Here is a 14,004-nt window from a genome sequence, read left to right on the forward strand (position 1 = left end):
TCAATGCTGCTGTAATCAGGCGGGAGAAGTGAATCAGATGGCTCAGTTGAAGATAACAGCTTTGCGCTGCAGCAAGTTTGCACCACTGGATGATTGCACATTGGCATCATATTCATGTCTTTCTATGGTCATCTTTTAAGTTTCACCTTTTCACGTGTTTTAGCGTTCGCACACGTGTCCTTACATCAGTGTGAACAGTGTCCCTTTCAGTTCTACTCAAGCAGGTTTTAATTCTGCCCACAAAGAGACGAATGTGAAGTCAAATCTGCAACAATCTCTACCAGACACTTAGCGATCCATGTGAAAACTAAAGAGCCTTTGTTTAGCCAAGGACAGGTACTTTTCGACCATACCTTTCCAGCGCACTGATTAGAGACGTGTGTTTCTGTGTGATATTCTGTAGAATGTTGTTTTTCTTCTGTATGAGGGGAAAGAAAAGAAGAGAAGTCGTTCATTGAGAAACCAACCAATCATCTCACAGAATTTAGCTTCAATGTATTTTGCACAAAGGTTTCTAAGCCTGGAATTTTCCACCTGCTTCCTGTCATTTATAACTTTAGCTGCCTCTTCTTCATTGCCGTTTTTTCCCTGTATTTCTTCCCACTTCCCGTGCTCCTGTCCACTTCCTTCTCACGATTTCCTTCTCATGTGCCTTTCATCTCTCTACCCCCCTCCCCGCATTCATACATCCACCTGTGCCGATGGGGGTCTTGTTCTGTTCTTATCTGATGGGTGGAAATGTCAGCATTGTGAGGGGGACAGAGGTGAGAACAGCCAGACAGCCTGTGAAGCTGTTGAGCTGCTCTGGCCTCGGAGACTGACTGACGGGCCGATTACAATGGCGTGGCAAAAGGTCTTTCCTGGCTTTGCCACAAATGGCTCAATACACGGCTTCCTGCAAGTCAAGATTTACTTACTTCCTTTGTCTCATTATCTTTTTTTTTTTCTTTACAGAACTTCCTCCAGGATGGGAGAAAATAGATGATCCAGTGTATGGAGTCTACTATGTTGAGTAAGTGCACAGGCTGACGCCGCAGAAAAATCTAGAAATAGCTCCCAGCTTCTTCTTCGTGTGCATAAATAGAAGTACATCCACACATTTCTTTTTTTCTTTTCTTTCAAGCAACAAAAACTCTTAACCTCACTGCTAATGGAAGACATCACAGCCAGATTCTTGCTTCAGCTATTTCAGTCCTTTTGTGTCCTGGAAAATGTAGGCCATTGTTTGTGTCATTAACATTCGGAAATAAATGAACAAAAATATGCAGCGAGCGTGTTTGTGCGAGCACATATGTGCGTATCTCATATTGTGTGAAGCCCCTGGGCCTCAGCATTAATACAAATATGTTTTATGCTGGGTTTTTTGAGTTTTTCTTTTTTTTTATGTTGTTCAAAGCAGCACCTGTGGGCCCAAGGCTGTGGCATCCCCCCCCCCTCTTTGTTTCTGCAATATTTTTTCTAATATACATTATTCACAGTTTCCTTCATTTGCTGTATAATTTGGCACTTTCAGGTTCCATTTTTCAGTGCTAGTTAGGTTAGTAGGAAACCTCCCAGGCTGTAATGTGAAAGATGTTTGTGGTTTCAGCGAAATTAAGCCATCAGCACAAAAGGATTTATTTGATGTGATTTGTAGGCACGGCTGTGTCATGTGCATCTCAAAGAGAGGTTTCTGTGTAAGCGTGGGTGTGTGTGCATTGTGCCACCATGTATTAATCAAAGCTTATCGCCATGTTTCTCCACTCCCCACCCCAATCCCCTCGCCCTTTGTTGACCCTCTCCCGCTCTGCTGTTACCTTATCCTCTTCTCCGTGTCCCTGCTGTGCTCTACTCTCCTGCTGATCTTTACCCCCCCTTACATCTTGTTCTGTATTCTTATGTTCTTTTCATCCACTCCGTCCACCGTCCCAAAGTCATATCAACAGGAAGACCCAGTATGAAAATCCGGTGCTAGAGGCTAAGAAGCGCAGGCAGCTGGAACAGCAGCAGCCTCAGCAGCCTCAGCCCCAGACCCAGCAGCCACCTGAAGGTGAGCGCTACATCCGAGGTTCGTTCACAAGCCCCCACCAGGGGCGTCATTTTCTTTCTTTCTTATTCATGTGTATAAATGAGTTGCCTGCATGCTCTGCGTGTCTGTCTGTGTGAGTATGAGCGAGTGTGACTTTATCTGCCAATGCCTATTACTGCTACGGTTTTATTTTTGCTGCCAGCTCCTGCCTTATGATTTGCTAAGTGCCCTCCCATAAAGGCATAACTATTATTTGCGGCTGCACCACGCAGCCTTTTTGAAGTTAATTTCAGTTTTCTGTGCTACCTTTTGATTCTCGTTTGCTTTGGACGAAGGTAACGACAGGTAAGTTTGGCTCCCACCTGCCTGCTTAAGAGCTGGAGTGGAGACCCTTAATTTTGTGTTACTTAATAAAATGCTGCCAGTTGTAACACTAATAAGAACTCTTCCCAAACACTTCTTCTGAGACAGCTGCCCAAAACCAAGCAACGGGTAGCTCAGTGATGCTCTTGTCCTCCTTTCTTTGCATATTCACAGGACACCCTACAGTGAAATTAATTGCAAATGCAGGTCAACTCAAGAGGGAATTCTCCTATTGCACTCCACATTCTGCTCATTCAGCATAAAACATTAGATTCACCTGCTGATTTTTTTTTTTCCCCCCAATTGAAGGTTGAATCTCTCTGTAAAAGATAAAAAAAAAAAAAAACCCAATCAGTTTTTCAAACACGTGTTTACTTCATCTATCTGTTATGAATATTATGACAAACTGCAGGCTAGCAAGGTGATTAATCAAAGGTGGTAGGCAGTCAAGAAAAAGGGAATCAGTTGTTTCTGGTTTCCCACACCACCAGTTTTATTGAGAAGAGAGATGCGAAACCATATTAATGCTTGTGTTCATACTGAGCTCAGTAGTGAAACATGAATCTGTAGTGGGTAGAAGGCTCCACATCAATCTTTCATCCACTGTAATTAACACGCTGCACAGTAGTTCTGTCGGCTTCATCGGAGCTGCATTTGCTTTGTTGCAAGCACACAGCACAGCAGGACGTGTTGTCTTAGCCTCAGTTTCGTTCAAGTAGGACAACTTTGCACCTGTCTAGACTCCATCTCGAGAACATGTGCCTCTCGCTGTTGCAGAATGGATCGAAGACTCGACGATGGCAGGGGCTCCGTTGGCTAGCTATGCTGCCAACCACCAGGAGACCTACAGGGATCCTCAGACAGGGCCCGCAGTGCCCAACGCGATGGGACAAAAACGTAAGTTGTCATCCTCAGAGAGCTAAAGCCTGCAACCAAGCGAAATGAGGATTATGCATAACTTTTTTGTTTCCAGGCGGCGTCACCCAGAGCGACTTATTATAAGTTAAACAAAATTCATCTTTTACAGCTTAGTTTGTTTTCCTGTGCCAGCGCCTCAGGCCCTGTTTGAGTTGTCGTGATGGAGGACCAGAACTGAACTGACACTGTAAAGCTGCTCTCTGTATAAATCACATCACGCATTTTTTATAAGTCAAATTGAACTCGCGTGACACGTGCACTAAACAAAATTGCGTCCAGTCTGCATATTTTTACGAAGACACGCTCTGCCGAGTGCCCTTCCATAAATGTCCCTCTGCCTGTGTTTATCGTGGCAACGTGTTGATTCTCAGGAAACCTCTGCTGTGTTGTTCCACATAATGGCCTGATTTCACCCATCATTTAGTGACACACAAACACACACAAATAGAGAGTCTCGCCGTTACGGTGGGTTTCCTTCTCCTGGTTGCCAGTTCCTTTTATACCGGCCTCCCACTAGCAGCTTGTCTAATTAGCACAGCCATGGCAGAGAATTAACTGCCTCACCCTGTCTCTCCCTCTTACTCTCTCTTGCTGCTTTGTCGGCAGCCTTTTCCTTCTCCCTCATCGATCTCTTTATTTTATAGCGCACATTTGCCGTCTCGCTGCCTTTTGTCGTCTCGCTGCCTTTTGTCTGGTCCCACCCAGCTTTCTGCTTTGGTTTAACTGCTTGGTGCTGTCCATCTTTTTGTCTTACCCCTCCCTCCACACCCCCAGTCTCAAACTCCTGCTAGCTCGACTGTGCCGGCACTCCATATTACTCCATAGAAAGACATCGCTTTTGAAATCTTTTAATCTAACACACTTGCTTTTCATGTTCCCCCCGCTTCCTGGTCTGTTCTTACATCTCTAGATCCCTGGTGGATAAAGCCACCCATATCAGCACACAGTTTAGTTACATTTTCCCTAGTCTAGGGGAAAAAAATCCAATTCAAAAGGCACTGAGCATGAAAACACACATGCATGTAGACAATAAAACACAAGGGCACAGACCGACTCCAAGGGTAATGCATTTTTCATTGAATGCGTAAGCTGTAGCACTGCCATAACCTAATGTGGTGCTGCAGGTCACCACACAGACGTTCCTTTAGTCTTCATCATCCTCTCTCTTCTTATTTTCTTCTCTGCCAACATCTCCTCAATCATTTGTGTATCCGAAGTATTGTGCGTTTGGCATGCATCGTGTCCTTTAATAGAGAAGCGGAGCTCAGCCTGTGCCTGTGTATTCATCTGTTTGTTTTTCATTCCTAGTAGAAAAGATAAACTTTATCCTTAATGCCGTATAATTAGATAGCAAAGTCAAGAAAAAGAGAATCGAGTTTAGATGTCGTTGTCGTCGTTTGAGCAGTTGTTCTTTCACAAGATCACTGTCAAATTTTTTTCATATAGATGTGTCTCAGTTAAACCCTCACAACCAGTGTGGAGTGATACAGATGTCTTCTCAGATGAGATTTCAGCAGCTGATTGAAACAAGCCGGAGACATCGCTTATGTGAACACGACGGTCATGTGACCTTCATCTGAAGCAATGTCATTGCTATTCAGGCTACAGATATCTGGTGCGCCTGTTGTGTCTTCAAATGCCAAACCGCCAGTGAAAGCAAACAGCAGCCTGCATATTAGACATTCAAAGAGCTGAAGTGGTGTCATACTATTTTGAAATAAGTTCCTGTCTAAACTGTTTTTGTCCCATCACATCATCACGTTGTAAATTAAAATTATAAGTAATAAATGATCATTATTATCAAAAAGTTAATATGGACTGATTCCAGCGGCGATAACAGTAGATGAGTTCAGATTTAAAGGCTTTGCATGTCTATACTCGGGCTTCTTATTTCCGGTTTTGCTCAATGTTTCACTGAGTTGCATGTGCTGAAGAAAGTCATTCAACCATACTCAGTCTTTTCTATATGAACTTTTAATGTAGTTGCCAAATGGGATTAAGCCTTCAGTTTGACTTGATGCTTATGATTCTGTTCATTCCCTTTAACTTTTTTTTTTTTTTTTTATTGTCCCGTTTGGATCTTTGGCCATCAGAATTGTTGTCTTAAGGCCAAGAAAGATGCCAAGCGGATTTATTTTTACCAAGTGGATCATCATGGCCTTGCCATATTGGTCCATTTGATTGACCTTTATTATAATTATGAATTTATTTTATTTTCAGTTGCTACAAACGGGACAGACATTCCCTTTAACCTGATTAATCATTTTATTGTAATAGGTCTGTTTTGACCTGTTTGCACCATGTGAGCAATCGTCAAGCAGTGACAGTTGTCCTTGCCTGTTCAAGACAAACACCAATCAGAGAAGATTTGTTGTGCATTTAATGATACCTGCTGCGATGGTTGCGCAGAGATGGTTTGACACAAGCGAGCAAAGGCTCTTCACTGTAGCAATAATTCTTTACCTGAGGAGGTTTAGTAGCTCCAGGGCTTTGCAAACTGAATCCAACTGCTGCTTAACCCAGTTCTTGAGTATCTGCTGTGGCATCCAATGTGGTGAAAGCTGAGCTATCTGTGTCTGTGTTTTTAGGAGGGAAGCCTTTCTTTACCAGGAACCGATCTGAGCTGAAGGGGACATTCATAAATACCAAACTGAAGAAGAGCCGTAGGGGGTTTGGTTTTACTGTTGTGGGAGGGGATGAGCCAGATGAGTTCCTGCAGATAAAGAGCCTAGTCCTAGATGGCCCTGCCGCCCTTGATGGCAAGATGGAGACTGGTAAGTATCCTGTATTTATTAACAAAGGGTAGCTGCATCAGGTGACCCTGAATTGGATATGCATGGATGGATGTTCTACTTGACAAAAATAAATGGACTTCATTCTTTCTCACCCCTTTAAGGTGATGTGATTGTGAGTGTTAACGACACCTGTGTGCTCGGCTACACCCATGCTCAAGTTGTGAAGATCTTCCAATCGATTCCAATTGGTTCCATGGTCAACTTGGAGCTGTGCCGTGGCTATCCGTTGCCTTTTGACCCCGACGACCCAAACACCAGCCTGGTTACCTCAGTGGCTATCCTCGACAACAAGGAGCCCATCATCGTTAACGGCCAGGAGCCCTCTAACAGCTACGATTCGCCGTCCAGCCACGGCAGTCAGAACAACAACAATGGTCCAACCAACAGCGGGGTCCCCGTCAACGGCCTCCCCCGACCCCACAGCCCCTCCACAGAGGTGGCTTCTGATACCTCTTCCCAGCATGGCTACCCTAGTGATGTAGTCACCCTGGCCTCATCCATCGCAACGCAGCCAGAGCTCATCACCGTACACATGGAGAAAGGAGACAAGGGCTTCGGATTCACCATTGCTGACAGTCCCGGGGGTGGGGGGCAAAGAGTGAAACAGATCGTGGACTACCCACGCTGCCGCGGTCTCAGGGAGGGCGACATCATCGTGGAGGTGAACAAGAGAAATGTGCAGAGCATGTCCCACAACCAGGTGGTTGACCTGCTCAGCAAGTGTCCCAAAGGCAGTGAGGTCACCATGCTGGTGCAAAGAGGTGAGTGAAGGCTAACTTCTCTTTGCGTTCACTCGCCGTGTCGGTAAATTTGTCATTCGTCTAGTAAATTGTGACAGCAGATGGAGATGAGGAACGTGTTGGGAGCAGGTGTCAAGTAGAAATGCAGCAGTTTCTGAGTTATGTGCCCATATGTTGAAGCAGCGCAAAACAAAAGAAACCTTTCGCATGCATCTGCTTGATGCTGTTGACAGAAAAAAAATAATAGGCTTCTGCCTTACAGGCTGTTCCCGCTCACTGTGCTCTTTTATTGACACACATTTATTTATTCATGCAAATAGAGGGTGGAAGCATACAAGAGATTGCAAAGGAGGAAAGATAGAAGGATAATTACGGTAAGGAAGGAGCCGCAGAGGAAGTTGAAATAACATTTGAGGATGTGGTGTAGTGTAGTGTGAAGAGAGAGCGAGGTGTTTACAGTTATCGGCTCTGACAAGCCAGTTATAGCTGCTTTCCTGAAATGGAAGACAGGCGGAAGTGGAGAAGGAAGACTAAAAGGTTAAATGGGAGAAGTATCGAAAGAGGGATAAACAGAGGAGAGAAATTCAGGTTTAGTTGGTGTTTTGAGGTCAGAGTATGAATATTCTCGCTCCTTTTCAAAAAGAAAAACTCAGTTTCTCTCTGTGTCTCTGTTCATTTGCAGTCTGCTCTGTTTCTTTTTGCTGTGTTTGCTGGGAGAGAGAATGTCTAGTGTGTTTTGGGGTTTTAGTGTAGTCCCACGTTCAAGATCATCACTTTGAAGATGCCACCAATTGTGCCGGCATGCCTTTTATCCACCCACCTGGCTCTCCGCCTCGATATAAGCCCGCGACATTTTGCCCTTAACGTAAAAAAATTGGGTGCTAGCCGGTCAACGTTAGTGCTGTGAAAATGGTGCAGCCGCGTGTAAATGCCTGTAATTCGCCGTGCGCCACTCAGCGTTTGTCATGGCTTCTGATTGAAAATCACGGTAGCAGAGGAGCACTAAATGGAAACAAAGCAACTGTGAATAGGATAAAACTGAAATGATTGAATTTCAGTATTTTCCCTCCAATCCCCCCTCAGACACGCAGACCTCCGCCGCTCTAAACGCCCCGTGTGATACAAGTAATTGGACCATTTTCTCTGCCAGACTCTCCTTTTGCTTGCTTTAGGGCTTATTAATTCTAGTTACTAAAAGGTTTTGTGTGTGTCTGTGTACACGCATGCAGTTTATCTCCGTCATAAGGTTAAGTGCTCAGAACTGCCAAGGGAAATTGGTCAGATGAATGGCAGGCAGCTCGCACTGTAATCTCGCATGGAATCTTTTTTCTGTTTCCTCTTTCTGAAGTTGTATCTCAATCTTTTTCTGCCACAGTCTGTTTGTCTGACTTCTCAACAAATGGCTAAACCTTCCAAAAACTATGCAGACCAAACGGCTTCTCTACCCTCCTCTCTGGCTTTTGGTAATGAGAGTAGCATTTCCTCATCACGCTTGTGTACACAAGCACGTAAAGCGATTCGGCCTCATCTCATCTCAGGCAGGAGCTTAATGGGCTGTCAAGGAAACAGACGTCAGTTTAATTGGGCTTCTGTAAATGCATTGGCTGGCTGCGATCGACACAGACAGACTATGACAGTAGAATGATACTGGAGGAAACACAAGGATGGTATGGATAAAGTATGAGGAGCATTGTAAGCGAACCAACATTACTGAATGCGCTTTATGGTGGCTTTTATTGCACTAGAGTTTTTACAAAAGGGTGGATACAAAAGCAGGAAACTAACACATTTCCTTCAGATTATTATTAGAAAGTGATCCGCTGACTTGATGGCTCCAACATCAGATATCTAACTTTTAACGTAGAAATAGGACAGCAAAGGTACAAATTAGATTAGTTCTTCACCTTCTTCATCTAAACTTTTTTTTTCCAAATTAAATCAGTCTTTGTGACTTTGGACTGCATTTTATGTTGATTTTCATGTTTCTGCTCCTAAAAGCAAGACATCAGAAATTCTCATGACAATACTCCAGTCATGTTGACATTAGTACTGAGAAATCTCATGTCTTTCCAACAATTGAATTCTGAGAGCTGTGAAGCTATGAAGTCTATGCAAGAATAAAAGTTATCAAAAAAGAAGGAAAGAAAATGTAAGTTTAAGTTTCCTGGAAATAAAGCAGACATCCTCAGATGTTTTTTCTGGCCGTGAATCTGAAATCAATATATAATGAGTTTTCATTTAAACAGACAGCAGCCTGCAGAATAAACTCACAAAGACAACTAAAAATACCCGGTGCACAGCAGTGGTTCTCTCCTGGGTGCTAGCTAGTCAAGAATAAACCACATGAAACCCAAAAACTAAATTCCAGCTCTTTTAGGGATACTGGTATGTGAGCATGATGTAGCGCCAATCTAGTAGCGTGATGTGAGGTGTAGCTTGCTTTTGATCATTTTTTTCAATTTTATCAAAGCAAATTCTGACCTTTCCAATACTGGAAGACACAGATTATTGATGTTTATTGTCTTGATAAATAACTTGAGCAATGACACTTTGAAGTTAACAAAATAGTTGACAATTCATTTCCCCCTAATTAATTCTCTGCTGATTCGCTGAATGTTTGCTTTAGCACCATTTTTGATCGCATCTCCAATGTGTTCTCACTGGACAAATCATTTTTTCCTATGGCCTTTTTGTGGCAGGATTGATGAGTAGACTTTGTTTAGATCTTATGGCTGGCTAAATCAGTTTAAGAGAATGAGCGAATACCTGGGTCCCTTTTTCTCCATCAAAGCTTACAGTGTCCCACTGTGTATCCCTTCCTCCCACACGTTTCCCATCCTTTAGAGTCTTTAAGCATGTTTAGGCTGCACATTTTGTGTGTGTGTGTGTGTGTGTGTGTGTGTGTGTGTGTGTGTGTGTGTGTGTGTGTGTGTGTGTGTGTGTGTGTGTGTGTGTGTGTGTGTGCTGCTCATCATTCGATTGTCATGTGTATTTCTTTTTTTTACATTTACACTCTGGGGAGCACATCATCTAAGGCTCTAGTCATGGTGCCTTAATTACTGTCCTGCTCACACTCTCTTCACTGCTGTCTCAATCAGGATCACTCCACCAGTAGCAGCAAAGCACACTGGCCTCTAATTGGGGTCCTGATGTCAGCTTTGCTTATAATACACATACGTCTTTTCTTTGCTTCCCTCTCTCTCTCTGTGTCTCTCTCCTTCCAACCAAACGCTGCTTGCTTACAGGCATTCACTCAGCCAGTCTCATGATCATGCATCCAATTATAGATTAAAGGCAGAAAGACTCTGGTTCAGCCTTAATTGGTGGAAATCCACCTCTCCTCCGCCCCTCCGTCCCTCCTTTTCCGTTTCTGTTCCCCCACTGCCAGGATGGAGATTCACATCTGCTCGCCCACGTAAAGATGGGAGCCAATCCCTGAGGACTAGCGCACGAAGAAGCGAACTCGTTAAAGCCGCTGCGTGCAACAGTATGCCCCCCCTCTCACTTGCCTCTCTCCCTCATTTAATAGATTTGGAGGAAGAGCTATGGGTCAGCGTGGAGACACTTTAACAGTGCTTCGTAGGTTAAATAGTGGGTTTTAGACACTTGACACTCATGTACTTCCTATAAGCGCGCAGGAATGATTTATTACCTCAGTCAGGTTTCCTAATCCATTGTGCTTTCATTTGTCTAATTACACTCCTGTAATGGGCTCATTTTCCCCTGCCTGTCTTCTCTTTCCCCCACTGATGCACCAGCATAATTCATTTTGGCCCCTGATGTCTTGCCGTTGCATAGATGCTAATTTCCATTACCCCACTCTCTTTTGTCCATAGGAGTGCATACACCTGTTGTATAGCTGTTTGTCAGTGAAAACTAGTTTCGGTGCAGTTTTTCTGAAACATAGCTTCCTAGCAGCTCCGGCAGCTCGTGTCATTAGTCAGCTCAGGAAAAAAAAATACGTCTATTTGTCTCAGCATGGATGCAGAGTTGCATTATTTTCTTTCATTTTTTACCTGTTTGAAAATCTAGGCAGGAATGCACGGTAATGCGCGCTGGGCTAGCAGCAAACTGGTCATACCAATGTACATGAAGGGGGAAGGATACGTACCTCTGGATGACAAATTAAAGGAAAAATCAACTTACATTAAGGGCCTGATTCACTAAGCAGGGCAAATGGGAGCAATGGGAGTGGAAAGTCCTCCGGGTAATCTATTAACACAGTGTAAATTTATAAACACAGGCGCAGCCACTTCAGCTCAATAATAACCTAATGTAGTTTACTAATGGCAGCGCAAATGAGCATAGGGTTGCAAACAAGCAGGCCCGATGAGGGTGTGAGTAATCGACTAACAGCACAGACACAGCTTGTTACTTGTAATCTGACAACATAATGTAAGCGTAGGTTTTACCCACATTTCGCTCAGGAAGCAGCTTGGCAGCACGGGCTAGGGGGAGGCGGAAGAATGGTGGAAACCGGAGGTGTTAATAGAGGAACGACTTAGGAAAACAATACTTTAAACTGGCTCATAAAAAGGGAGTTCTCAACACCACTGTGGTCAAGGTGAATGCTAAAGTGACTGTGTGAACAGTGGAGAAGCCCAGATACAAGGGACAGTTTTGGAAATGTGGAAATCTGTTATACTAATTACAATGAAATAATGAAAATGGTCATTTGAATGTCGTTAAGCTGACAGTTCCATGTATTTCTTGGTAGTTTTTTTCTTTGAGAGGGATTATTAAAGCTCTGCTTGATGTCCTAGTAATAAGAAGAAGGACAAAAATATCATAAGGTTAATAATAAAGGTTTGGATACAGTGGCTTTTGTGACATTCTTGATTCGGAAGCTTCAACAAATTAAAACTTTCTTCCAACAAATTAAAAACAACATGCCTTGGCTGTTGATATGTTCTGATGGCGCTTTCCTCTGGTATTCCAATTAAATTAACATTAGAGGAGAAAATTCTCTCCCTTCTGCTTTGCGTGCTCTTGTCTCAGTGCCGCCTCCTCCCAGCATCCACAGCAGTTTATGTCCAGAACAAAATAGGTTACTGAATTTCTTATTTTTAAAGCATTAAATAACCACTAATACAGTGTATCAATCAATTCCCCCATTTGGTGTTTTGATGGTGGTGGACAATGCTGTGCAACACGTGTTAAGTCACTCAATGGTATTTAATTGAATTGAGATCAGGTGACTGTAAAAGGTATATCATGTGATTACCAGCATTTGCATCATAGTCTGCAAACTATTCAGTAACCTCCTCGAGCTCTATGGATGAGGACATTGTCATGCTGAAAGACACCTCTTAAACCACTGTGGAAAGGTTTAATTATAGGATAAATCTAATCAGTGAAAACAACTTTGCATTGATTTGCTCCGACCATTTCCTCTAAGGGGACAAAAGGCCTAAAAACAAGCCAGCAAAAAACCCGTAAAGCATAACAGAGCCCATGGAGTCCCTTACCGTAGGGGCAAGGCTTTAGGCTTTTCCTTTAATTAACTGGAGCCGCAGTGGATGAGGGGAGAAGGGGAAAAAAATGGTGGCAGGAACGATGTCAGAGGATCAGAGAGATGATGAAAGAGCAGTGTAGAAACCCCCATGATGCTCTGCTCTCTGTCTTTTCCTCTCTTTCCCTCTACTTCATGACTCATCAATCATCAGTGACACAACAGTCCCTGCTTGGCAATCAGGCCTCTTGCGTCTCTGCTCTCAAAGTGAGATATGGACCCTTTCTCTCCGTAGCAAGCAACGGGTTACAGGAGTGAAACAGCCAAGAGGTTTAAATTATTTCATGTGTCAAAGTATTTGATGAACCCCCGCTGCCTGTAAAGTTACTTTCTTTTATTTCCTTTGAATAAATGAGGGGCCCAAAGACGTGTCCAAGACTTTAGATTAACTGCATGGCTCCTTGGAAAACTCTATTAGCATTCACTTACAAATCATCCTAGAAACAGCATTCACAAGTCCACTAGAGTTCACTTGGGACCGAGTGATGTAAATTTCCTCATTTGAAAGCGACCACAAGGGTCAGTGAAAACATCCGCGTGCCTGCTAACCAGGTAACGGACGTCAGAGAAGTTACAGGAGATGTGGTGTCTCCAGCATGTCCGGGTCCACAAAAGACTGTAATCGAAGCCTTGGTGTTATAGCAAGCGGGCAAAATCCCCTTATTTATCTCTATGCAGCATGCAGGTGACTTCATGTACCCTTAAAGACAATCACAGTTTAAATACAAGTTTCCCTATGTGTTTTCCATCAGCATGCAAGGAACATAAGGAGGGTAACCTTAGGATTAAGGAAGGTATGAAGGTAAAAACACCAAGTGGGTCGTTGTCACTGTAGATGGCTCTTATTGGCGTAATGGTGGGCAAGTGCACTGATGGCTTGTAAGTGCCTCCTGTCAAAAAGCACTCCACGGATCTGTTTTCTTTAAGGGCGCACACTGATAGACGGGAACACAATTATGTGAAACTGCATAACCCACATAAACAAACTCAGAGTTACCGGCACGCACATTCATAAGACTCGTTTAGTGTCTCCAGTCTTCTTCACAGCCATTAGAAAGAGATAAACGCTGATGATGGCTCCCTGCACAGACTAAAGCAGGAAATCAATTCACTGTATGGGCAGGAAGTGTTGTATTTTTGCCCACTTCGCATTAAAAATTCTGCTGACTGAACGTTCCAGTGGCACCATAACGAACAGCATTGCAGTTCAGAAAAGCAATGATCGTGGGAGCAGCCTGCCCACCGGGTGCCCACGATTCACCTCTGCTCGTTTTTTTGGCTCGCTAGGGGCTCGAGTTGGTGAATCATTGCTTGTTGCACGGCGGGGACGAAGTGAGCCTTTCTCGCTCTCCGAGCCCATACCAATCTCCCATGTCTTCACACCTCTGTAGCCACTGGGCGAGTCGTAAATCTCCAACATTGCACCATCTTTTTGTTTCCATGACAATGCTCCGCAGATAATTTGCGCTGGGGTCTCCCCTGGGCGGATGTGTGCATTTGTGGGAGGAGGGGATTTCACCCCAGATTTAAAGTTCTAGAAGAGAAACACTCCCCAGTTCACCGTTTTTAATTTAAAGAGGGAAAAAAGGACAGTTTCTTTCCCCATAAGAAAACCTGTTACCTTCCACTGCGTTTTCTTTTTTTAACCTGTTCAACCTGGTCCTCTTT

At 43.7% G+C, this 14,004-nt stretch overlaps 1 protein-coding gene across 35 annotated transcripts in view; it reads left to right on the top strand.

Moving 5' to 3' along the window:
- The window catches only part of magi1b (membrane associated guanylate kinase, WW and PDZ domain containing 1b), a 151,293-nt gene that overhangs the window by 103,389 nt on the left and 33,900 nt on the right, over positions 1 to 14,004 (top strand). For 31 of the 35 annotated variants that reach the window (XM_080891235.1, XM_080891268.1, XM_080891267.1 and 28 more), the window contains exons 8-12: positions 955 to 1,012; positions 1,914 to 2,047; positions 3,149 to 3,268; positions 5,878 to 6,063; positions 6,186 to 6,845. In XM_080891235.1, coding sequence (XP_080747361.1) covers positions 955 to 1,012; positions 1,914 to 2,047; positions 3,149 to 3,268; positions 5,878 to 6,063; positions 6,186 to 6,845 — 1,158 coding nt within the window. The remainder of the gene's footprint in view (positions 1 to 954; positions 1,013 to 1,913; positions 2,048 to 3,148; positions 3,269 to 5,877; positions 6,064 to 6,185; positions 6,846 to 14,004) is intronic. The other 4 variants (XM_080891265.1, XM_080891266.1, XM_080891261.1 and 1 more) reach the window with 1 other exon arrangement.

The sequence above is a fragment of the Rhamphochromis sp. 'chilingali' genome (assembly GCF_963969265.1).
Source record: "Rhamphochromis sp. 'chilingali' genome assembly, chromosome: 9".
Lineage (NCBI taxonomy): Eukaryota > Metazoa > Chordata > Actinopteri > Cichliformes > Cichlidae > Rhamphochromis > Rhamphochromis sp. 'chilingali'.